The 24,688-nt window shown below is 38.8% G+C and overlaps 1 protein-coding gene across 1 annotated transcript in view; it reads left to right on the top strand.

Annotated features, from left to right (window-relative positions):
* Positions 1 to 24,688, top strand: part of PHACTR1 (phosphatase and actin regulator 1) — a 301,263-nt gene that overhangs the window by 228,073 nt on the left and 48,502 nt on the right. The window contains exons 5-7 of the mRNA XM_070747269.1: positions 16,913 to 16,993; positions 18,769 to 18,936; positions 21,776 to 21,982. Of these exons, the coding sequence (XP_070603370.1) occupies positions 16,913 to 16,993; positions 18,769 to 18,936; positions 21,776 to 21,982 (456 nt within the window). The remainder of the gene's footprint in view (positions 1 to 16,912; positions 16,994 to 18,768; positions 18,937 to 21,775; positions 21,983 to 24,688) is intronic.

Genomic DNA, 24,688 nt, shown 5'->3' on the forward strand with positions numbered 1-24,688 from the left:
CCCCCAGCCCTCACCTGTTTTTGGAAATGGTTCAAGAGTGTGTATAGACACACACACACACAAGTGGGGCGGGGAGACAGGGATGGAAAAAGAGAGGAGAGTGTCTTAGAGTGTCATTTTGTGTCATTTTGGTTGGTGGTGTGCCCCAGGATTTTGTAAATGTAAAAAATGTGCCGCGGCTCAAAAAAGGTTGAAAATCACTGATTTAAAGGGTTAATACCAGATATGCAATTCTCTTTACCTTTCTGAACATTCCTAGTAAACCTTATATGGTTGTTGAATGCTGTTTTCAGGATCATTTTTGCCTATTTGACAAGGCATGCTTTTGTATGTAAATAAATCTTAAAACAAAGAAATACAGTTTTAAAAAATGGACCACATTGACTGCAAGTTGTCCCCTTCAACTATGCATATACTCTGCAGGCAGGGCATAAGATACCAATTATCTTAATTTGCATTTTTTAAAAATGAATTTATGATTCTAAGGAAGAGCTCACTCTGCTTTAAAGAATTATGAACATTCTAGCTTCAACTAATGAATTCATTATTTTCAAGTTGCAGCCACATTTAAACCTAATCCAAATATTAGAAAACAGGGACTTCAGAAAACTTTCAAGTTGGATATTAAATTAAGTAAAAATAGTTAGTCAGACTAGTCTGGGGTGAAAAATTAATACCATTCCATTATTTCCAGTTCTCAACTAAATACAACAATACATGCATAAAATACTTATGTATTAATTAGTACTAACAATTACTTAAATCTATGCAAGTATCATAAAATTAAAATTAAATCAACTTAATTTGAACTGACTCATCCAGACAACATCAGTTCAGACAATTGTCCTATCTGTTATTTTGGGATGATGTTTAGACAGAAATTTTTGGTTGATTGCATCTTAAGCCCACTAAAGGAATCCATTAAATCAAGACTCCAATTCATAGCAAGCCATGGCCATTAGGAACATGGTAGTTCCAATCAGATTCTTGAGATAATTTCATATTTGAAGTAGGTGAGAGGAACCAGCTACAAAATTACAATTTTGTTTTAGGCTTCCTCGTAGATATTATGATTGGATTTCAATCATTTATCTCTCCTGAACAGCAATCTGTACTTCATGTTGGTATACTTAATGAATGTTACATATCTGCAGTGTTTCATGTATTTCATAATTTGTAATTGAAGTTCAGCATTTACTTCTACAATATTCTTAAATCGCATTTACTGGGGAAGGTCTGACACGGAGTAGAAATAAATTCCATAATGAACTGCTCACATTTAGGGAAATACAACATTTTGATCTTGTGCATTTTTATTTGAAAGCAAATCAGATTGTCTTTAGACAGCTGTTCCTTTTGCCTGGTTGGAGAAGTGGGCCAGATGTCCTCTTTTATTATTATTATTTTTTTACTACATTGGCTCTTCAGTTACTACACTTCTGTCATATTACAATCAGTAATAATTAGCAACAGCATAAAGTAAAATACAGGAGTGTACCATTACAGGGTTTATTTCCATTTTATATGACCAGAATGTGATATTCAAATCAGTGAGCCGTAGCGTTGTGAATTGGCACTTGAACAAGTGCCATTTTTTTAAAAAATGCATTCTTTATTTGAATCCGCAGATATGATTGACAAATAATTGAAAAGAAAAAGAGCCCACAGGCCTAGGATACAGTTATTAACCACTCGTTGCAGAATATAAATTCCCTGATAATTCTTTTATTTTCAATTCGTAGGAAATACTTCATATTGGCATATACTTACATATGGAAACATAAATATAGGCCCTCTGTACACTTTCTACAGCACTTGATATGTGGTTAGTATGTATAGGGCCACCAAAAAATATGACAGAAGTTGTACGGAAAGTATGATCCTGAGTTTTTTGTTGTTGTTGTTTTTGCTTTTTTGGTTTAGTAAATGCTTTAATTCAATGTTTTTTCTCCTTGTCTGATGCTGAAAAATGGATTACTCAGTGACGTTTGTGTAGGCATTCTCAGTGAGAAGTGTAGGAAAGGAATTGGAGCAGATCCATGTCATTATATTACTAGATGATTTATTTATTCAGGCTTATCGTGTGTGTGTGTGTGTGTGTGTGTGTGTGTGTGTGTGTGTGTTTGTTTGTGTGTGTGTTTGTTTGTTTGTTTGTTTGTTTGTTTGTTTGTTTGTTTGTTTAAAGTATGGCATCTACAGAGGTCATGTAATCACTGATATACAAATTTAGTTTAAATAAAGCATAAGTGGTGGGATTCAAAAAAATGTACTGCCGGTTCTGTGGGCGTGGCTTGTTGGGCGTAGCTTGTTGGGCGTGGCAGGGAAAGGATACTGTAAAATCTCCATTCTCACCCCACTGCAAAATCCCCATTTCCTCCTGATCAGCAGGTACTCAGGAGGCAGAGAATAGAGGTGGTGGCAATCAGTATTTACTGATTCTCCTAACTACTGCAAATATCTACTACCAGTTCTCCAAAGTATATAATTCATACACACACACACACACACATATATATATACTCGACAAAAAAATCTCTTACACTCCAGACACACATTAATAAACAGCTAAGTAGCCTGCAAGCTCCAAATACTCAGGATATCAACCCCAATCCACAAACATCAACTAATCAGCATACATCAATTACATCAACGACCCCAGGTGTTACCCCACTGACTCACCAGGAAGTTTCAACACAGCTTGCAGCTGCTGAGCCATCAAACTACACCCACCCAGCAGTATTTATAGAGGGAAGGCAGCTCAGGTCTTGCTGTGTTCGCCCTAGAACAAGGACAGAAGCTCCTGCCTGAAGACGACGAGTGGGACCTCGTCGAAACGTCGCCAGAAATCTCTAAATCCTACACGGGAAGAAACCTGAATATGCCAAGACCTTCATACCTGTACCCGTAAAAATCTACTAAAACATATATATATATCATTATATATATACATAATCATATACATAATCATTCCAGGTGCCTTGAAATTTCCTTAGGAGACTTTTATATGTGTTATAGTTTGTTCCGGTGCAATCACATAGTTGTCTTCTGGCTATTCCCCACTTTGCCTTAGTTCTGGCATGGCCTGTCCTGATTGTATTCAGGTGGCTCCATATTTTGGGAGGCAACTGCATTCCTGGAAGTGGTTTTGTTGGATCCATGTGATCTTTTTTGTTGTTTTTATTAAAAGTCACCCATCTTAATTGCCATTTTTATCTATATCACAAGATTATGGTATGTTACTCCAAATCCTAGTTTCCTAGATTAAAGCTTGTTGAGAGGTGAGAGATAGAAGTAGAGCGTCGAAAATTTTATGTTTTGGAAGATCTCTAGGAGTCAATTAGACTTATCAGGTCCCTGCAGTGTAATTTTACATATGCCTACTTAAAAATAAATCCCTTTACTTTCAGATTATGACACTAACTTCTAAACTGCAGCATTAAATCTGTGCTGACTTAAAGAATCCAAATTTATTTATTTATTTATTTATTCATTCATTCATTCATTCATTCATTTATTTGATTGATTGATTTGTATGCCGGCCCTCTCTGTAGACTCGGGGTGGCTAACAACAGTAATAAAACAATATATAACAAATCTAATATTTAAAATAACTAAAAACCCTTAATAAAAACCAAACATACACTCAAATATACCATGCATAAATTGTATGAATATCTCAATTCCTCCATGCCTGACGACAGAGGTCGGTTTTAAGGAGCTTACGAAAGGCAAGGAGGGTGGGGGCAATTCTGATCTCTGCTGGGAGCTGATTCCAGACGGTCGGGGCCACCACAGAGAAGGCTCTTCCCCTGGGTCCCTCCAAATGACATTGTTTAGTCGACAGGACCCGGAGAAGGCCAACTCTGTGGGACCTAACTGGTCACTGGGATTCGTGCGGCAGAAGGCGGTCCCGGAGATATTGTGGCTTGAAGCTGTTCTGTATTATTTGGATCATTGGTAGGATCACCAGATCAGGAATGTATAGGCTGGAGGATTACTTGATAGTGGAAAATCAGCAGAAAACCTCTGCTGCTGTCTATTGAGTATCTGAATTTTCCAAGTGACGTGATGCCCTTTGTTGCGATTAATCCAGGGGTTATGGTTGGGATAGCTATTTTTAGAACACTCTAATGTGGCTTGCTTTGCAGTTAAGAACTAGTGAGTAAATACATAATGTTCTTGCTATTCAAACAAATATTCACCTGTTTGAAACTGAGATTAGGTTTCTCTTTTTTAAATGCAACCTGTCCTTTCTTCTTCTTCCTTAATAGAAATATCTATTAGTGGAAGTGTGAAAATATTTGAAATGGGTTTGGTAAGCAACTCATCACATTGTCATTATGTTTGCTCGTAATTTTCTTTTGTTATACCTTTATTGTTTGTTTTAATTTGTTACTTCTCTCATCTGGTCTCAGTGTCAATGGCAATGATTTTTTTTTTCTCTGTATGGCTGGAACAATCGGTTAGATATACACATAGGTTTGCTGATGGAAATTGCAAGTGAAAGAAACCTACATTGATACTGATGGATGACTTTGAAATCTGGATGCATGGGGAAGTCTATTCACCAGGTTTGAAACTTAGCTTCACAAATAAGTGGATAATTGTGAAATTGATTGGTGCAGCATTATTCTATGCTCAGTGGGGATCAGCATAAGCCAGGATTATTTATTTATTTTATTTATTTATATATTTTGACAAGTATGTATTGGTAGTATATATAGATATAACGCTATTTATATACACGAGATGGGTACTAATAAGAGGAAAACATTAGGATGTGCATAAGTGCACTAGAGTGTCTTCCGAGCCCTCTCCTATTGTCTCTCCTATATCCCATATATCTTCTCTTCTATCCCTATATCTTTTCTTCTATTCTCTCATTGATATATTTTATTCTTATATTCTCTCTTCTATTCTTTCTCTAATATATTTTCCTCGAAGGTGTCCTCTATTACCTTCATTGTGTATTGTTGTGTATTGGACAAAATAAATAAATAAAATAAAATAAATAGGGATGGTAGGCATGCTGCTACATTTATGCACGCGGCATGCCTCTTACTCACCTCTTAGGAATCAGGTGAGGTCAACAGTGGATAGTCTAAGGGTAAAGTTTTGGGGATTTGGTGTTGAAACTACAGAGTCAGGTAATGAGTTCTAGGCATTAACTACATGGTTATTGAAGTCATATTTTCCACAGTCAAGTTTGAAGCGGTTTACTTTGAGTTTGTATCTGTTGTCTGCTCGTGTATTGTTGTGGTTGAAGCTGAAGCAGTCATTGACAGGAAGGAGGTTGTAGCAGATGATTTTATGAGATATGGTTAGGTTGTGTCGAAGGCGACGTAGTTCTATACTTTGCGATGCTGCGATTTCGCTGAAGCTTCCCTGGCTGGGAAACCCCACCTCCGGACTTCTGTTGCCAGCGAAGCACCCATTTTTGTGATACTGGGATTCCCCTGCTGAGATTCCTCTGCAGCATTGCAAAAACGCAGAAGTCCAGAAGTGGGGTTTCCCATGGAGGGGAGCCTCAGGGGAATCCTACCAGCGTGAAAACGGGCGCTTCGGCTGGCAAAAGGGGTGAATTTTGGGCTTGCATGCATTAATCGCTTTTCCATTGATTCCTATGGGAAACATTGTTTCGTCTTACGAACTTTTTACCTTACGAACCTCGTCCTGGAACCAATTAAGTTCGTAAGACAAGGTATCACTGTATTACTATTTTTGACTTCTTTATCATGCACCTGATTCTGGGAAAAATGGTTGTGTTTCCACTTTACCAGCTAATAATAATAAGGTGGAAATGAAAAATTCCTTGACTTCCTGTGGAAAATTATGTTACATGTTCCTGTTACTATGTGTTAAGGGCGGAGAAAGGAAAACTAGAGGTACGTTGTCATTTTCAGCCACAATTCCAAATCTGTTATCATGTCTCTTTCCAACCACAAAGGCATAGTTCCGGTGGCTGTAATAAAGATGGTAATCTCCAGCCCTCGGTAGAAAATGTCATCCATCTGGCTTCCTTTGAGGGTGGCACTGGTACAAATTGAGGGAGAGCTCAAAGACATGCTTGCAGTGTCTTACAAAGAAATTAAGCAAAAGGAAAAAACCCTTGCAGTATGGATGGTCTACCCATTCCCCTTTATTTTGGTTGACCTTTAAACCCACCTAGGTTTGGTTAAAATGGCTTTCTTTTCTGTATTGTGGATAAACATCTTTTGTTTTATCAGGAAATAATATAACTTTTCAGTTGACCTATAATTCATTCTGGAATTTCCATCTAATCTAACCTATTTGGACCAGGAGTCACTGCTCACAGTCACTCATGCCCTCATCACCTCGAGGCTCGACTACTGTAATGCTCTCTACATGGGGCTACCTTTGAAAAGTGTTCGGAAACTTCAGATCGTGCAGAATGCAGCTGCGAGAGCAGTCATGGGCTTCCCCAAATATGCCCATGTTACACCAACACTCCGCAGTCTGCATTGGTTGCCAATCAGTTTCCGGTCACAATTCAAAGTGTTAGTTATGACATATAAAGCCCTTCATGGCACCGGACCAGATTATCTCAGGGACCGCCTTCTGCTGCACGAATCCCAGTGACCAGTTAGGTCCCACAGAGTTGGCCGTTTCCGGGTCCCGTCAACTAAACAATGTTGTTTGGTGGGACCCAGGGGAAGAGCCTTCTCTGTGGTGGCCCCGGCCCTTTGGAACGAACTCCCCCCAGAGATTAGAATTGCCCCCACCCTCCTCGCCTTTCGTAAACTTCTTAAAACCCACCTCTGCCGTCAGGCATGGGGGAACTGAGATATTCTTTCCCCCTAGGCCTTTACAATTTACACATGGTATGTCTGTATGTATGTTTGGTTTTTATAATAAGGGTTTTTTTAGTTATTTTAGTATTGGATTGGATTGTTACATGTTGTTTTTATCATTGTTGTTAGCCGCCCCGAGTCTACGGAGAGGGGTGGCATACAAATCCAATAAATAAAATAAATAAAATAAATAAAATAAATAAAATAAATAAAATAAATAAAATAAATAAAATAAATAAAATAAATAAAATAAATAAAATAAATAAAATAAATAAAATAAATAAAATAAATAAAATAAATAAAATAAATAAAATAAATAAAATAAAATAAATAAATAAAGCATTCTCTTTTCAAGAAAATACTTCCTGCTTAAACAGATTTTCAGTTTATGAAATATCTGTATGTACCTGATTTGAAAGTTCTCAGTTCATTTCCCTCTGTTAGCTAAGATTTCTAGCATTGCTCATATGCCACTAATTTGCATTGTCGTTGAATCCAGAGATCAAGCCATTGTTCTGAACCTTGTTCCCAAAAATATAATTATCTCATTTTTCTTTGAGAACTACCCATATATTCAATGGGTATAATAATTAAAACATAATATAACATCATAACATAAAACATAAAAGAGACTGGGTAGGGGGGAAATAACCAAGCACATATCAATCAAAGGCTTACTGATATATTTAAATGCAAAAATGCATTACCATACAGTTGATTTGTAAGGCTCTGAAAATAACACCTGAAGAAGTAGATTAGAGGAAAAAAATATTTTATTAAGTTAATTCTAAAAGTGGGAAAATATTTTCTCCACGTTTAGCCTCGTTTTATTTTATATTAAACTTCAGGACATTCTTCAAATCAAAAATAATTACAATGTGGTTTTAGTCTGTAAATCCCCTTCCACTGGAAACAAGAATTTTTTTAAAAAATTCCTTTATAACAGCTGGATCTTTTTTGGCAGGAGTAAGAATTTACAGGAGTATTGAATGTAATATGATTATATATAATCTAATACTTTGAATTGATATACATTAAGCTATATACGCTATTGATCTTATTTGGATATGTATTTTTCGTTTTTCTACTTCAAGTTTAATTCTTGAATATAATATGATTACGCATAGTTTAATACCCTGAATACATCCGGAACCGCCTTCTACTGCACGAATCCCAGCGGCCAATAAGGTCCCACAGAGTTGGCCTTCTCCGGGTCCCGTTGACCAAACAATGTTGTTTGGCAGGCCCCAGGGGAAGAGCCTTCACTGTGGCGGCCCCGGCCCTCTGGAATCAACTCCCCCCAGAGATTAGAACAGCCCCCACCTTCCTTGTCTTTTGCAAATTACTCAAGACCCACCTTTGTCGCCAGGCATGGGGGAGTTAGGATATTCCTTCCCCTAGGCCATTACAAGTTATGTATGTTATGTTTGTGTGTATGTTGGGTTTTTATAATAAGGGTTTTTAGTTGTTTTATTAAATTGGATTGTTACATGTTGTTTTTTATCATTGTTGTTAGCAGAGAGGGGCAGCATACAAATCCAATTAATAATAATAATAATAATAATAATAATAATAATAATAATAACAACAACAACAACAACAACAACAACAACTGATATATACCAAGCTATATATGTTATCGAAGTTATTCGGATATGTGCTCTCTTTTTATTTTTCTTACTCTTTGTACTCCCTGTTCCCCTTCCCCTTTTGTATAAATTAATAAACTATTTTAAAAAAAAGAATTTACAGGAGGAAATTGGTTTGTTGTATTGATTAAAGTACTGGACTACAAACTGGGATATTGGCCAGATATTGGTTCTCTTAGACCAGAGAGTGGACCAACTTTCTCTCAGCCCTAGGAAGGAGGCAATGGCAAACCACTTCTGAAAACTACTTCATGCCAAGGAAACTGCAGGGGCTGATCCATGCAGTCATTGGGAATCAATACTGGTTTGAAGTAGAAAGAGAATAAGGAAGAGGAAGAGGAGAGATTTCAGTGGGGAGGGAACTTTAAGGTAACTTGGGTTCCTCTGCAGAAAGACCCATCCTTATTAGAAGGAAATCTGAAATTTCTCAAATAACAAAGTCAGTTTTGTTATGTTTTCAAGATAACAAACCTGACTTTCAGAAGAAAAGGATTTAGGGGTAGTGATTTCTGACAGTCTCAAAATGGGTGAACAGTGCAGTCAGGCAGTAGGGAAAGCAAGTAGGATGCTTGGCTGCATAGCTAGAGGTATAACAAGCAGGAAGAAGGAGATTATGATCCCGCTATATAGAGTGCTGGTGAGACCACATTTGGAATACAGTGTTCAGTTCTGGAGACCTCACCTACAAAAAGATATTGACAAAACTGAACGGGTCCAAAGACGGGCTACAAGAATGGTGGAAGGTCTTAAGCATAAAATGTGTCAGGAAAGACTTAATGAACTCAATCTGTATAGTCTGGAGGACAGAAGGAAAAGGGGGGACATGATCGAAACATTTAAATATGTTAAAGGGTTAAATAAGGTCCAGGAGGGAAGTGTTTTTAATAGGAAAGTGAACACAAGAACAAGGGGACACAATCTGAAGTTAGTTGGGGGAAAGATCAAAAGCAACATGAGAAAATATTATTTTACTGAAAGAGTAGTAGATCCTTGGAACAAACTTCCAGCAGACGTGGTAGATAAATCCACAGTAACTGAATTTAAACATGCCTGGGATAAACATATATCCATCTTAAGATAAAATACAGAAAATAGTATAAGGGCAGACTAGATAGACCATGAGGTCTTTTTCTGCCATCAGACTTCTATGTTTCTATGTTTCTATTAACCTTCTGCCACAAATTAGTATACCAGCCTTCTTACCAAATGGTAAAATGTCAAAAACACTTACTAAGCAATGAAGTTTCTCATCTTTGCTAAACTGCAGATTATTTTTTCATTAACAAAGATTCAATAAGCTTGCCAAACAAAAACTTGTAGCTGGCCAGTTAGTGAATAAGTTGTTCTGCATATTGGTTCATTGCTCTTAGACATTTTGATGTTGATGGGGAAAAATCATAAAAATGAAACTGCTCATATTTTCTGATGCATGCACCTGCATTATTAAAACTGTTGATGTAGTGACTAAGCTAATTTTTGGTAAGGTAAAATAGATTTCTTAGTCACTATATCTGGGCAGTGGTACCTCATGATACGAACTTAATTGGTTCCAGGAGGAGGTTGTAAGGTGAAAAGTTCGTAAGATGAAACAATGTTTCCCATAGGAATCAATGTAAAAGCAAATAATGCATGCAAATCCTTCAAGAAAATCCCAAACTTTAGAAGGGAGGCGAACAGAGGGCAGGGAGGAGCAGCTAAAGGGGGCGGGTGGAAGAAGCAAGGCTAGGCTAAAGGGTGAGTGGGAAGGAAGAAAGGCAAGGGGGCGCCCCTCCCTTTTCTTTCTTCAAAAGACACCCTTTCAGTGCCTCTGCAAGCACGCTGTTCTCCTACTTTTTTAGATGCAAACTCTTTCCCCCTCCAAGCCGCCCCTCCCTTTTCTTTCTTCAAAAAAGGGGGGGGGAAGAAACCCCTTCATCCCAGCAGCAGCTGCTTGGGTTCGTAAGGTGAAAATAGTTCAGAAAAAGAGGCAAAAAAATCTTAAACACCGGGTTTGTATCTTGAAAAGTTCGTTAGAAGAGGCGTTCGTAAGATGAGGTACCACTGTACTGGTTTTGGGTCTAATGGATATATACTCTTGCCAGAAACTGTGGCATCTTAACTGAAGTATATTCTGAAGTATATTCTAGAAGGAAGAATATACCTCACTTATCATTCATTTATCTTGAAATCCATATATGGCAGAGACAATAACAGTGACTTTCTCTGAGTTCACATATAATTCTGGACATTTTAGAATGGAATGGAACGGAACGGAACGGAATTCTTTATTGGTCAGGTGTGATTGGACACCCAAGGAATTTGTCATTGGTGCATTGGCTGTCAATGCACATAAAAGAAAAGATAAATTTGTCAGGAATCATGAGGTACAGCACTTAATGGTTGTCATAGGAAACAAATGATGTTTAACATTGACAAGAGCAAAGTCCTTCACCTAGGCAGAAAAACCCTGGACACACATACAACCTGGGAGAAACCCCTCTTAGCAGTAGCGACTGCGAAAGAGACCTCAGAGTCTTGGTGGACAATCAACTAAACATGAGCCAACAATATGCAGCAGCAGCTAAAAAAGCCAACACAATCCTAAGCTGCATCAACAGGGGAATACACTCCAAGACCAGGGAAGTCTTAATGCCACTCTACTACACCGACCACATCTGGAGTACTGTATTCAGTTCTGTTCACCACACTTCAAAAGAGACATTAAAACTCTGGAGAAGGTGCAAAAAAGAGCAACCAAGATGATTAAGGGACTGGAAACCAAGACTTACGAAGAGAGACTGAGGGAACTAGGCATGGATTGCCTAGAGAAAAGGAGGGCCAGAGCGGACATGATAGCAGTCTACAAGTATACGAGGGGATGTCACAGAGAGGAGGGGATCACTTTATTCTCCCGAGCACCAGAGGGCCGGACGAGGAACAACGGCTGGAAGCTGACCAAGGAGAGATTCAATATGGAGATAAGGAGGAACTTCCTGATGGTCAGAGTGATCAACCAATGGAACAACCTACCAGCGGACGTTGTGAACTCCAACACTCTCGACATTTTTAAGAGAAGATTGAACTGCCACTTGACTGGTGTACTATAGGGTTCCTGCTTGGGCAGGGGATTGAACTCGATGGCCTTCATGGTCCCTTTCAACTCTAACAATAAATAAATAAATAAAAATAAACAAATAGGCAATCAGGAAACAATCAATATTAATAAAAAATCTTAAGGATACAAGTAACAAGTTACAGTCACACAGTCATAAGTGGGAGGAGATGGGTAATAGGAATGATGAGAAGACTAATAGTAATAGTAATGCAACCTTAGTGAATAGTTTGACAGTGGTGAGGGAATTATTTATTTGTGTAGAAAAGTATTGGAATGAATGTTTCGCTTAGAAGCTCTGTTTGGATAAATATTTAGCAAAATCAAATGAAGATCAACAAAATCAGGCTGGAGAACTATGATGATATGAGTGGTCAAAGAAATGAAACATGATTGGATTGGTTCGACCTTCGGGAGGACAATGAGACAATAACATTGTAAAAGACTTCAAGAGGGCGAAAAGGAGTTATTCATGCCACTATGCAACCTACAGCTATGATAGTAACAACTATCCCACACACAATGATATGTGTGGTGCTGGTTTTCTTGACAAAAGAACGGGAAATCAAAATAGCTATTGATGCCTGACAGAAGCACAGAAGCTGTGCACCTGTTTCTCAGTGGGACTCAATACTTCAGTGATAGATTCAGCAGGCCTAACATCTTTTAAAACCTTTTGAACAGCATGTGTAATTATCTCTTGCAATGAACAGGAAATAAAGAGGTTTGCAAATTTCCTGAAAGGTCACCGGGTTTTAAAAAAAAAATCTTTGATGTGAACTGGCACCATTGGGTACATACTACAATAACAACTAAACTGTGACCTTATTTGACATTTTGTGCCTGAGGGAAAAATTAACAGTTATTGTATAGACTTTTTCCTATGAAATAAAAAATTATACAAAACCTAACTACAGAATCACAAAGGTGGCAATTTGAAAAGAAAATTACCTTTTAAAATTCAGTTTCCTCAAGGAAGGAAACTTCTGGTAAGGCCAGAAAAGCATTTGAAAAGTGCTCACAAACCATGTTGGTAGAAGTAAAGCTTCTCTCCTGCTACCTTTGCAAAGCTCGGCACTGCTGCTAAGAGGAGATTCCCCAGGTCATTTCTCCATGTCTGCATAGGTGCTCTTTCTCACTGTTCAAAAAAATATCATTTTTCTTCTAGCTCCTGCCTGATAAATCCATACGTTTTCATATAATGATAAATCCCACTTATAAATATATAATTCGAAATGACATTCCCAACTTCAAGCCTTGTTAATGTTCCCCAAGCCATATTAACAAATACATTGGTGCCTCTACCTACGAATGCCTCTATTTACAAACTTTTCTCGATAAGAACCGGGTGTTCAAGATTTCTTTTTTGCCTCTTTTTCCACTTACAAACCCAAGCCTCCGAAACTGTAACCAGAAAAGGCAGGAAGAAGCCTCCATGGGGCCTCTCTAGGAATCTCCTGGGAGGAAACAGGGCCTCTACTCTCCCTATGGTTTCCCCAATCACATACATTATTTGCTTTTACATTGATTCCTATGGGAAAAATTGCTTCTTCTTACAAACTTTTCTACTTAAGAACCTGGTCACAGAATGAATTAAGTTCATAAGTAGAGGTACCACTGTATATGGGCTTGAAAGTCAAATATTGCAATCCCACATCATTCATGTAAGTGCCTTGTCTGTTATTAATTAAGTCCTCTATTTAAATGGAAATTTCAAACTCTATTGACCCAAAATGTAAGTTTATGATGTGAATATTGATTGTCCTTTGATGTCCAGGACTTTTTAGATTGTCCAGGACTTTTCAGACCTACCTTGTTGCATCACAGTAGAATTATTGCTCCAATGAAAAAGAAACCAAGTCCCAGCCAAGATATCAGAGGGTTTCGATAACATAACTATTTAATTGTGTCTATAATGCTTTTGCATGATTGCTACTTATTTCAGATTCTTTAAATTCTTATGTTTACAATTAGTGTTGGGCGAACCGAACTTGCACAATTCAGGTTCGTACCAAATTTTGCTGTGTTCGGCATGCAGAACCCGAACCCAATTTTTTTAAAAAAATTGTGCTCCAGTTCGGCATTCGTGCCGAGCACCACGAAGCGCCACCACCCAGCTGTCATCTGCTGAAAAGAGGAGGAGGAGCAGGGCGCCGGTGGCGGCGAAGGAAGGCGAATACCAGGGAGCTATCGGCCGGTCGGGAGGCTGGGAGGGAGGCACAAAAGGAGCTGGGGAATCCCACGAAAGGATTCTGGGAGCGGAGCTTTGATGTCACATATACCGGCAGGTTGCTAAGCATGCCAAGGTGATCAGTTCCTGGATTCCAGGGGTGGCACTAGAATAATGGAGGGAGGATGGAATCCAGGAAGTGGTCACCTTGGCATGCTTAGCAACCTGCCGGTATACATGACATCAAAGGACCGCCCCCGGAATCCCATTGTTTTTTATTTTTACGGATTTTTTATTTTTATTTATTTTTATTTTTATGAAAAAGGACGCCACAGCGGCTCCGCAAGCAAAGGGAGGTCCTTTCATGTAAAAATAAAAATTTTGATATAAAATATTCATAATGATCAATAATATATAAAATACAATTAGCATATAATAACTCTAGCTGAAATTTTATTCTTAGTGTGTCCTTATTAAAACAGAGCAGAAATTCCAAGGTCAGGTATACTATAGGAATTAACCAAGAGCTTCCTTGAGAAATAGAATGGGTCAACTTAAGGGGTGAAATGATTTTATTTTATTTTATTAATAGAGTTGAAAGGGACCGTTAGGTCATCGAGTCCAACCCCCTGCCTGAGCAGGAAACCCTACAGCACCCCAGCCAAATGGAAGTCCAATCTCCTCTTGAAGGTGTACAGAGTTAGGGAGTTCACCACCTCCCCTGGCAGGCAGTTCCATTGGTTGATCGCTCTGACCGTCAGGAAGTTCTTCCTTATTTCCAGGTTGAATCTCTCCTTGGTCAGCTTCCAACCATTGTTCCTCGTCCAGCCCTCTGGTGCCCTGGGGAATAAAGAGACCCCCTCCTCACCGTGGCAACCCCTCAAGTATCTGTAAACTGCTATCATGTCCCCTCTAGACCTTCTTTTTTCTAGGCTGTCCATGCCCAGTTCTCTCAATCTTTCTTCGTAAGTCTTGGTTTTGAGTCCCCTAATCATTTTGGTTGCTCTTTTTTGCACCTTCTCCAGAGTTTCGATGTCTTTTTTGTAGTGAGGTGACCAAAATTGGATGCAGTACTCCAGGTGGGGTCTGACCAGGGCATAGTAGAGTGGTATTAGTACTTCCCTGGTCTTGGAGCGTATTCCTCTGTTGATGCAGCTTAGGATTGAGTTGGCTTTTTTGGCTGCTGCTGCACATTGCTGACTCATGTTTAGTTGATTGTCCACCAAGACTCCAAGATCTCTTTCGCAGTCACTACTGCTGAGTGGGGTATCTCCCAGGCTGTATGTATGTCTAGGGTTCTTTTTGCCAAGGTGGAGGACTCTGCATTTGTCGGTGTTGAACCTCATTTTGTTGGTATGGGCCCACTATGATGACTGGAAGAGAAATCAAGGTACAGCAATACCTTGTGTTACAAACGCCTCGTCATACAAACTTTTCGAGATACAAACCTGGAGTTTAAGATTTTTTTGCCTCTTCTTACAAACTATTTTTACCTTACAAACCAACCGCCGCCACTGGGATGCCCCACCTCTGGACTTCTGTTGCCAGCGAAGCACCCATTTTTGTGCTGCTGAGGCTCCCCTGAGGCTCCCCTCCATGGGAAACACCACCTCCGGACTTCCATGTTTTTGTGATGCTGCAGGGGAATCCCATCAGTGCAAAAACGGGCATTTCGCTGGCAACAGAAGTCGGGAGCTGGGGTTTCCCAGCGAGGGGAGCCTCAGTGAAATCGCAGCATCGCAAAAACACAGAGGTCTGGAGGTGGGGTTTCGAGGACTTCGGTGTTTTTGCGATGCTGCGATTTCACTGATGCTCCCTTCGCTGGGAAACCTCACCTCCGGACTTCCGTTTCCAGCGAAGCGCTCATTTTTGCACTGCTGGGATTCCCCTGCTGGGATTCCCCTGCAGCATTGCAAAAATGGGCACTTCGGCTGGCAAAAGGGGCGAATTTTGGGTTTGCACACATTAATCGCTTTTCCATTGATTCCTATGGGAAACATTGTTTTGTCTTACAAACTTTTTACCTTAAGAACCTCGTCCTGGAACCAATTAAGTTTGTGAGACAAGGTATCACTGTATTATGAAAAAATGCTGGTCGAAGGATTAAAATACTACATTTTAATTCAGTTAATATAAAAAACTAACAAACCTATCATTTCCTGAATAGATTCACATAAGCAGCTTTCTATTTATGTTCAGAAGAACCATTTTATTTTTAAAAAAAATCAATAATTCTTTTTAATCATTTCCTTTCTGCCAATTTACTCAGTATTAGAAATTTATGCATCAAAAAAGTAGAAATGAGTTCTGATTATTTGTTTTTTTAAAATAGAATCATTATTTGTTCTGAATTAATTATTTTTTCTTGATAGTCCAAAATAATATTACTGTGTTATTGTTGTCACCATTTCAGTTGAGAATCTAATAATTTACCAGGTCTTTTTCCTCACTAAGTTGAGCAACCTTTTTTCTTAATTGAATCGATTACTAACAAATTCAATTCCTAATATTTTTTGACTGAAAGCCTCAAGTTTGTTTTAGCTCCCAAAAGCTCTAATTCCCAGATAAATATGTGTAAAGACAGTTGTTCTTAAAAGAAAAAAACACATAATCCATGGGAGAGAGCCTTTAAAGTTGTTTGTTTCCTCTTTTGTGTTCTTTTCATTTTGAATTGGGAATAAATTCATCACTAGCTCAATTTTTAAGCTGTTCTTTAACAGTCTAAAGAAGCTGCTGTCCCTCTGAAGTGGAGGAAATTATTCCTGTTTTTAAATCCTGTCTTCCTGATTTCAAACCCATAATTAATCTAATGAAAGACATTACAACGCTGTAATTTAAGCAAAGAAAAACAAAAGAAGTTTTCTGCTCACTAATTAAGCAATAAAAAAAAGATCAGATGATCTCCTTTGGAAATTGATAAATTCAGCTTATCACAGCACCAATCAGAAATCTTAACATTAAAGTCAGATGTAAAATCAATGATTAGAGGGGACAATAAGGGCAAATATCTTTTCGCAAAGTTGAAAATATTGGCAAAAATAGAAGGTGTAATAGCATTTCCATGATTCGGGTTTATCCAAGTCTTCAGGATTATTTCAAGTATTTCAAGGGATGAAAACAGTTTTTTTACAGCTACCTAATATTTTTGGAGTTTATTATTTCAACTTGTACTTGGTTTCTTTTTTGTTAGCACTTGAAAGAAAAATATCAATGAGGCAAAGCAGAGAGGAACTTATCAAGAGAGGAGTTCTGAAGGAAATATTTGATAAAGGTAAGAAACACCATCATCTCACGGTGGACATGGATAATATTATTTGTTTTTGCAATAATTTCTTATACCAAGTCTAGGACTTGGATCTGGATTTTTATAATAGCTGGACTACAAACTATTGATACAATACACAATAAATTAAAATGCACTCAGGAACAGCTTTTGTATTAAAATTAAATTATTGTTTTATTGGTATTGGAATATTTTTGAGCTCAGTTATCCATATTTTTACAGCATTAAAAGAGAGAGAGAGAGAGAGAGAGAGAAGCTCTGTTCACATTTGTACAAGAAAGGGCAGTCATAGAGACCATAAAATCATATTCAAATTTCAGAGTCATATTCAGTGTTACAAAATATTCAGATGAAATATTCCATTGTTAAAAGATGGATGCTTAAAAGATGGATGCTTAAAAGATGGGTTCTTAAAAGATGGATGTTAAAAGATGGATTCTTATAAACTGGATTGCTTCTTGAGGTATACAATTCCTGAAATTATTAAGAAATACCTGAAAATTCTGTCACTATAAATACCTAATGCACAGATAAATCTTAGGACATCCTTCATAAAATGAATTACCAGCTAGCTCCACTTTTTTAAAAAAACAGAGCAAGAGTACTTGGCTACCAAATCATTGGAATGGTGCCCAAGTCACACAACAAATAAAAAATTAAGTTGTGACATGATGGGAAATATAGGTGGGCATAATGATCTAACATTCCCGTCCAGTTCTGCTAGAAGTGTGACTCAAACCTTCCATCTCTTCAGCTGTGACCCAGTTCAACCTATTTGTTGGTAGAATTTAAGTATTTGCTTTTTTTTAAAAAAGCAACAACCTAAAGTGGTTTCTAATTGGAAGCCTACTGTATTGTATTAAAATTACTTTTGTGACATAAGCCAAAAAAAAAAAAATCTGGGTTGTATCTACCATGGCTTTTTGTTGTGCTAAATTATAAAGACTCTTTTAACTGTATGATTCTTTGAACCCAATTTTGAAGTCCAGAAATACATTAGTAAATAAAAGCAATTAACAGATCATTTCATGAAAAATGAATAATAAATTTAGGAACAGAATACCGTACTAAAAAAAGGGCAACTTTTTTTCTAAGACCATTAAAGAAAAACACAGCACTTTAAAGTAATTTGTTCTTTATAGTTGCAAGATTGCTGCTTGGTTAAAAAAAGATTAAAGTTATTTAGGGATGGGGGGTTTTTTCCATTTCTTGTATACTTTCCAACCATCTAGCTCAACAGATGACAGCAAGCAGCTTGATCTTAAATCCTTCTGTTCAGTGAAATATTAATGAAAGGACTACACGGTACTCAAATTTAACATTTATGTATGCAGTTCAAATGTCTTTCATTTGACTTAGCAGTTCTCAGTTGATCCATTTTGCATTGTTATTTTATATATCTTTTAGAAATGGAAAGCAGCGGTATTGGGCAGACACTTATTGCGCTAATCAGCCGATCCTCGGTGGCCGGCACATTCGTATGTGCTCCCAACACATGCGCACACACACCGTCTGAGATTTGGTTTCTGCACATGCGCAGAAAACCAAATCTTGTGAGATTTCAGCTATTTTCACCTGTATTTTTGCTTCTGCACATGCGCAGAAGCAAAAAAAAATGGCGATTTTCACTGGGAATCTGCTCGTTGTGCCGTTCTGAGGCTGAAATCTATCGGTCAGGCCATTCCAAGGCCTCTTTATTAAAGAACATTGATTTTTCAACTGCCGTTATGATCTTTATCCCATACTACCTTGCTTTCTTTTAGATGGAGAGCTGTCTATACAGAATGAAGAGGGGTCATTGGAGAACGGACAGACGTTAAGTTCCAGCCAAGTATCATTGCAAGCCCTATCTGAATTGGATCCATGTTCAATATCTGGGGATTCCTGTAGTTATGAAATCCTCCCGAATCCAGAGATCATGGATGGAACAGGTAGCTTTTCAATTTCCTCACAAGTCACATAATTTAGAAAAGAAGCTTTTGAGGCAACCTTGGCTCCTGGTGGTTACATGGACAAGCAGTTTTATCAGCAACTCTTTGCAGAATTGACTTGCCATTATCTTTTTTCCTAAGGTTGAGAGAATGTGACTGGCCCAAAATCACCCCTCTGGCATTGGAAAGACTAGAACTTTCTGATTTCTAGCCCAGTACCATTAACCATTACATAAAACTGGCTCTTCAGAATAAATAATGTAGTGATTTCCTTAATACTTTAGTAATAATATATCTAGACTGATACAATTCTAGATTATATCTTATTTGTATGAAGGTTAACAATCAGTCTCTAATTCGGTTAATAATAAACAGAAGAATTAACATTCGAAAAGTTTGCCAGTGTCAATGGGTGAGTTTGTACAGTAGGTAACATTATTCTTTACCCAACTAACTTGCCAAAATAATATTATTACTTTTGTTTTAATGTTGGCACATATTTATATCAACTAAATTTGAAATAAATGTTTACAATTGGAACGATAAGAAGAACAGTACCCTACTGACCCGTGCATAAAGAAAGGGTTTTAGATTAAGGGGGAAAAAGATGGCTAAACGTTTTATTATTATTTTGGGGGCAGGTCAGCTCCAAACCCTTCTGAATTGGATCAGATTGGAGAAAACTAAAATAGTATACCCATTTATTTTTTCCAACATCTAATTTGTAGAATCTACGGCAGTTAGTTGTAGTGTTGACCATTCCATTAGACAACTGTGAAGGAATTAAGTATATGCAAAGAAAGTAGAGGGCCCCAGTGGCTAAGTGGGTAAGACACTGAGCTTGTCAATCAGAAAGTTTAGAAGTTTGGTGGTCCAAATCCCTAGCACATATAACAGTGTGGACTCCCATTACTTGTCCCGGTTTCTGCCAGCCTAGCAGTTCAAAAGCATGTAAAATTGCAAGTAGAAAAATAGGAACCACCTTTAGTGGGAAGGTAACAGCGTTCCATGCACCTTCGGCATTTATTCATGCCGGCCACATGACCACGGAGATGTCTTTGGACAGCTCTGGCTCATCGGCTTTGAAACAGAGATGAGCACCACCCTCTAGAGTCAGGAATGACTAGCACATAGGTGCAAGGGATACCTTTACCTTTAAAGAAAGCAGTGACATTGGTGTTTCTTAGTATGATGGATGAACAATATGGAGGTATTTGCAAGAAGCAGGACATAGAAGACCAGGAATGGATTATTATTTTTAAATTTTCCATACTGTCCATAGACAACAGAAATATATGGGATGCAAATCTGACCCAGTAGTTGTATACTAGTACTTTAATGTTGCCTTTCCGTTGATCTAATTTCAATTCAGAAAACTCATTTTATGATGGAAGAATTCCTGCAAAAAAAAATATTGGCATATTCATGAACAAGTTCAGAGTTTATCTTATGTCATCAGTGAGATATTATCATCTCTGTCTCTTTCTCGCTGTGTGTGTGTGTCTCTCTCTCTCTCTCTCTCTCTCTCTCTCTTTCAATATATGGTGGTGACAGGTACCACGCAGTGAAAAGGGAATCTGAAGTGTTTATGAAATAAAGGGCAATTTAGATTGTTTTCAAATTTAGTGGGGTTTATTCTTCTCAAAACAACGTTTGTAATAACTTGACAAGACATGCTGGTCTTTGGCAACAGCTGTACAGCTTAAGTCATTCAGCTAAAGCCAAAATTTTCAATGTATTAATACTGTCCTGATTTAGAAAAGAGAAACGAAGGCTCTCCAAGCAGAAATACTCTTGTTTTTTTAGGATAAAATTATGTATCTGAAGATTATTTAACAGGACAGAATAATGGTGATAACTTTTAAAAGAATGGGAAAGCTGGTGTTGATGGATGGATGGATGGATGGATGGATGGATGGATGGATGGATAAATAGATGGATGGATGGATAGATGGATAGATAAATGGATGGATGGATGGATGGATAGATAAATAGATGGATGGATGGATGGATAGATAGATAGATAGATAGATAAATAGATGGATGGATGGATGGATGGATGGATAAATAGATGGATGGATGGATGGATAGATGGATGGATGGATGGACAGACGGACAGATGGACGGACGGACGGATGGACGGACGGACGGACGGACGGACGGACAGACAGACAGACAGGCAGACAGGCAGACAGACAGACAGACAGACAGACAGACAGACAGACAGATAGATAGATAGATAGATAGATAGATGATAGAACTACTGAAGAGCAATTATAACAAGAAACCCTTTTTGAAACTTCTGCGCTTATTATTGTCTTTCTGTAAGATATGCAGTCATGAGGGGAATATTCTGCCATAGTCCAGAGCCTTTGATGACAAGTGATACCTAACAATATATCTCAGAATCCTTTACAACATGCAGGATATTTTACAAGTCTGGTCAGTTGGAATGACTTCAGTGTCCTGAATAATCCATAGACCAGAAAAAAGAATATCGAGGGCACTGTTAGGATTCTAAAAGTAATAACAATGTGAAACTACAAGTTGTGGTAGGTAGCCCGTTGACTTCAGTGAAAGCAAGCTGAGCAAAAAACCAAAAAAAAAGGCACAGGATTTGTCCCTATATTGTTGTTAGTGAGGGACGCACCAGTGGTAGGTCTGTGGTGAAAGCATCAGAACTTTTCTCTCTCTTTTTCTTCCTCCTTTCTTTTGTACGTCTGAGTAAAATACAGCTAATTACACTTTTAAATCTGCATTGCTCTGCTGCCTTTGTCTTCCTGCTGCTGCTGCTTTGCTTGTAACCTTGTTGTGTCTGTGCTGTGGTTGTGTCCTCCAGCGTCTGAAGAGAGTCCCACGTCCAGTGAATCTGGAATCCACCTCCCTCAAGAACCTACATCTAAGCCAGTCTTGCTACTCCCCCCTAAAAAACCTGCTGCTTTCTCTGGAGATCACGAAGACACCCCAGTGAAGCAGCTTCCCCTCCTCAAACAACCCCCTGCCCTGCCTCCTAAGCCCATTACCAAGATTGCCAACCATTTAGCTGGTAAGTAAAATGTTCCTGTTTGGTTTGTGCTGCCCTTCCCTGAAAAAAATGCACTTTTCCTCACATCTCTAGACAAAACGTTGTTTTCTTCATGACTTGGTCATATAGGCCTCTCGGCTGTTTTTGCATCTTTCATTAGAATACCTGGGTTACCAATTTGCAAATACATGAGAACATGGGACTATTAGAGAATGGAATGGAATAGAATAGAATAGAATAGAATTTTATTGGCCAAGTGTGATTGGACACACAAGGAATTTGTCTTGGTGCATTTTCAAGCATTAAATAGTTAGCTAGAGTCTGCTTCAATCAAATGTCGGTTAAATGTCTCTGTTCCCTCCAGCTTCTTCCTAAAACTCACAGGTTTGTCTTAAGGAACTGGAGTTCCCATTATAGCTCATGGGAAATAAATAAAATCTCACTCATGCATGTGGATTTTTTTTCCTTTACTTTGTACCAGTAGTTGTTTCAAGAGCTGATTGCTCTTTTTTTTAAAAAAAAAACCTAATATTAAAAATACAGGTGTTTCCCTGAAAAATAAGACCCTGTCTTTTTTTTCTTTTTTTTTTGAACTCTGAAATAAGCACTTGGCTTTATTGCCATGCACTTAAAGCCCGATTGAGCTTATTATCAGGGGGTGTCTTATTTTGGGGGAAACGGTATTATCTTTTAGATTTCATTCCTTTCTATTTACGTTTCAGTGGAGGAACTCACTGTTGCTTGCCTTCCACCATTCCTCTACGTCTTCCACCATTTCTCTACTCTGTTTCCCGTCTGTCGTAGAAGTTTATTTGACACTGTTGTCCTTCTTCACATATTTTTGTGTTTTCTTTGCTCTCTAATTACTTGGTTGGTTGGCCACACTTGTACATAGAATAGGTCTTCTGCCCCAAATGTACAAGAAGACTGATCAGACTCCAGAGCTTTTGAGCCGGAAGGCAAAATAATGTGACCTAATTAAATGAGTTTTAGATCCTTTAACATTAATTTGGGTCCTTGTAAACTTTTAAACCTGGCTTCAAGTGAGGATTTCCATGTCTCCTTTTTTTTCCCCCTCGAGGTTTCTATTAACACCTAACTTCTCTGCTCTCACAATTCTGTGGAAGAACTGTGATTATTTTGTTCCAATTACTATTTCAATGTGTTACGTACTGTATGTGAATGCTGCAAAGTTCATTTTTACATGATTTTGTTCAATAGGAAGGACTTTTCGCTTATTTCCTAACTCTGGAATTTCAAGTGTTGTAAATTTTACTTACTTGACATATTACCTTTATGGCTATATAAAACTTTTTGGTAGTCTAGACCAGTGTTTCCCAACCTTTTTTGAGCCGCAGCACATTATTCACATTTACAAAATCCTGGGGAACATTGAGCGGGGGCGGGGGGGGCGGGGGGCTAAAAAAGTTTGGACAAAAAAACCCTCTCTTTCTCCCTTTTGCCCTATTTCTCCCTCCCTCTTTCTTTCCCTCTCTCTCCATCCCTCTTTCTTTCTTTCTTCCTTCCTCTCTTTTTTGCTCTTTCTCTCTCCCTCCTTCCCTTCCTCTTTCTCTCTTTCTTGCTTTCTCTTTCTCTCTCTATCTCTCTTTCTCTCTCTCTTTTATTCTCTCTCTCTCTCTTGCTTTCTTTCTCTCTTTCTTTCTCTCTTCCTCTCTCTCTCTTCCTCTATTTCTTGCTTTCTTTCTCTCTCTTGTTTTCTCTCTCACGCACACTCTTTCTCTCTCTTTCTCTCTCCCTTGCTTTCTCTCTCTCTCTTGCTTTCCTTCTCTCTTTCTCTTTCTCTCTTGCTTTCTCTCTCTTGCTTTCTTTCTCTCTTTCTTTCTCTCTCTCCCTCTCTCTCTTTTTCTCTATTTCTTGCTTTCTTTCTTTCTTTCTCTCTCTTTCTCTCTCTCTTGCTTTCCTTCTCTCTTTCTCTTTCTCTCTTGCTTTCTTTTTCTCTCTCTCTCTTGCTTTCTTTCTCTTTCTTTCTCTCTCTTTCTTGCTTTCTCTCATTTGCTTTCTCTCTCACACACACTCTTTCTCTCTCTCTCCCTTGCTTTCTCTCTCTCTCCCTTGCTCTCTCTCTCTCTTGATTTCTCTCTTGCTTTCTCTCTCTCCTCCTTTTTCTCTCTCTCTCTTTCTCTCTCATGCACCATGCCGGCAAAGGAGAGAGAAAGAGAGAGAGAGAGAGAGCAGAGAGAGAGTGGAGGGCGGTTTGCTGGTCCGCGGCCCCCTGGATCAGCGGCCTCGCATGGCCCCAGCACAGACTCCGCCGTCGCCTTCGCCTCCGCCTAAGAGGCAGCGGCCACAGTCACCCCTTCGCTCTCCCAGGTGTTCATGGCACTCAGCGCCCGGGCATGCGCCGCCTTCATCTCCCGGTACCCCGCCCAACTTCTACCCACAGGAACGGGTGTGGGGCACCACGAAGGGCGGCGCTTCAAGGCCACCACGGCACCGTTGTTGTCATCATGGCGCAAAGCCTCACAGTCCTGGATCGCTCACTTCTCCGGCCAGCAATCCGGCTGCCTGGGAAACCGGCGTGCTTTTTAAACGCACACTTTTTAAACGCGGCGCTTTCCTGGGCAGCCGACTTTGCTGGCCGGAGAAGGGAGTGATTCAGGACTGCGTGGCTTTGCGCCACTTCAGACATTTCTGCAGGGGGGGGTTCTAATAGCTGTGTGGGCACATGCCCACGCAGCTTAGAAGCAACAGTGGCCGGCGCCCTCC

The sequence above is a fragment of the Erythrolamprus reginae genome, chromosome 3 (assembly GCF_031021105.1).
Source record: "Erythrolamprus reginae isolate rEryReg1 chromosome 3, rEryReg1.hap1, whole genome shotgun sequence".
NCBI lineage: Eukaryota > Metazoa > Chordata > Lepidosauria > Squamata > Dipsadidae > Erythrolamprus > Erythrolamprus reginae.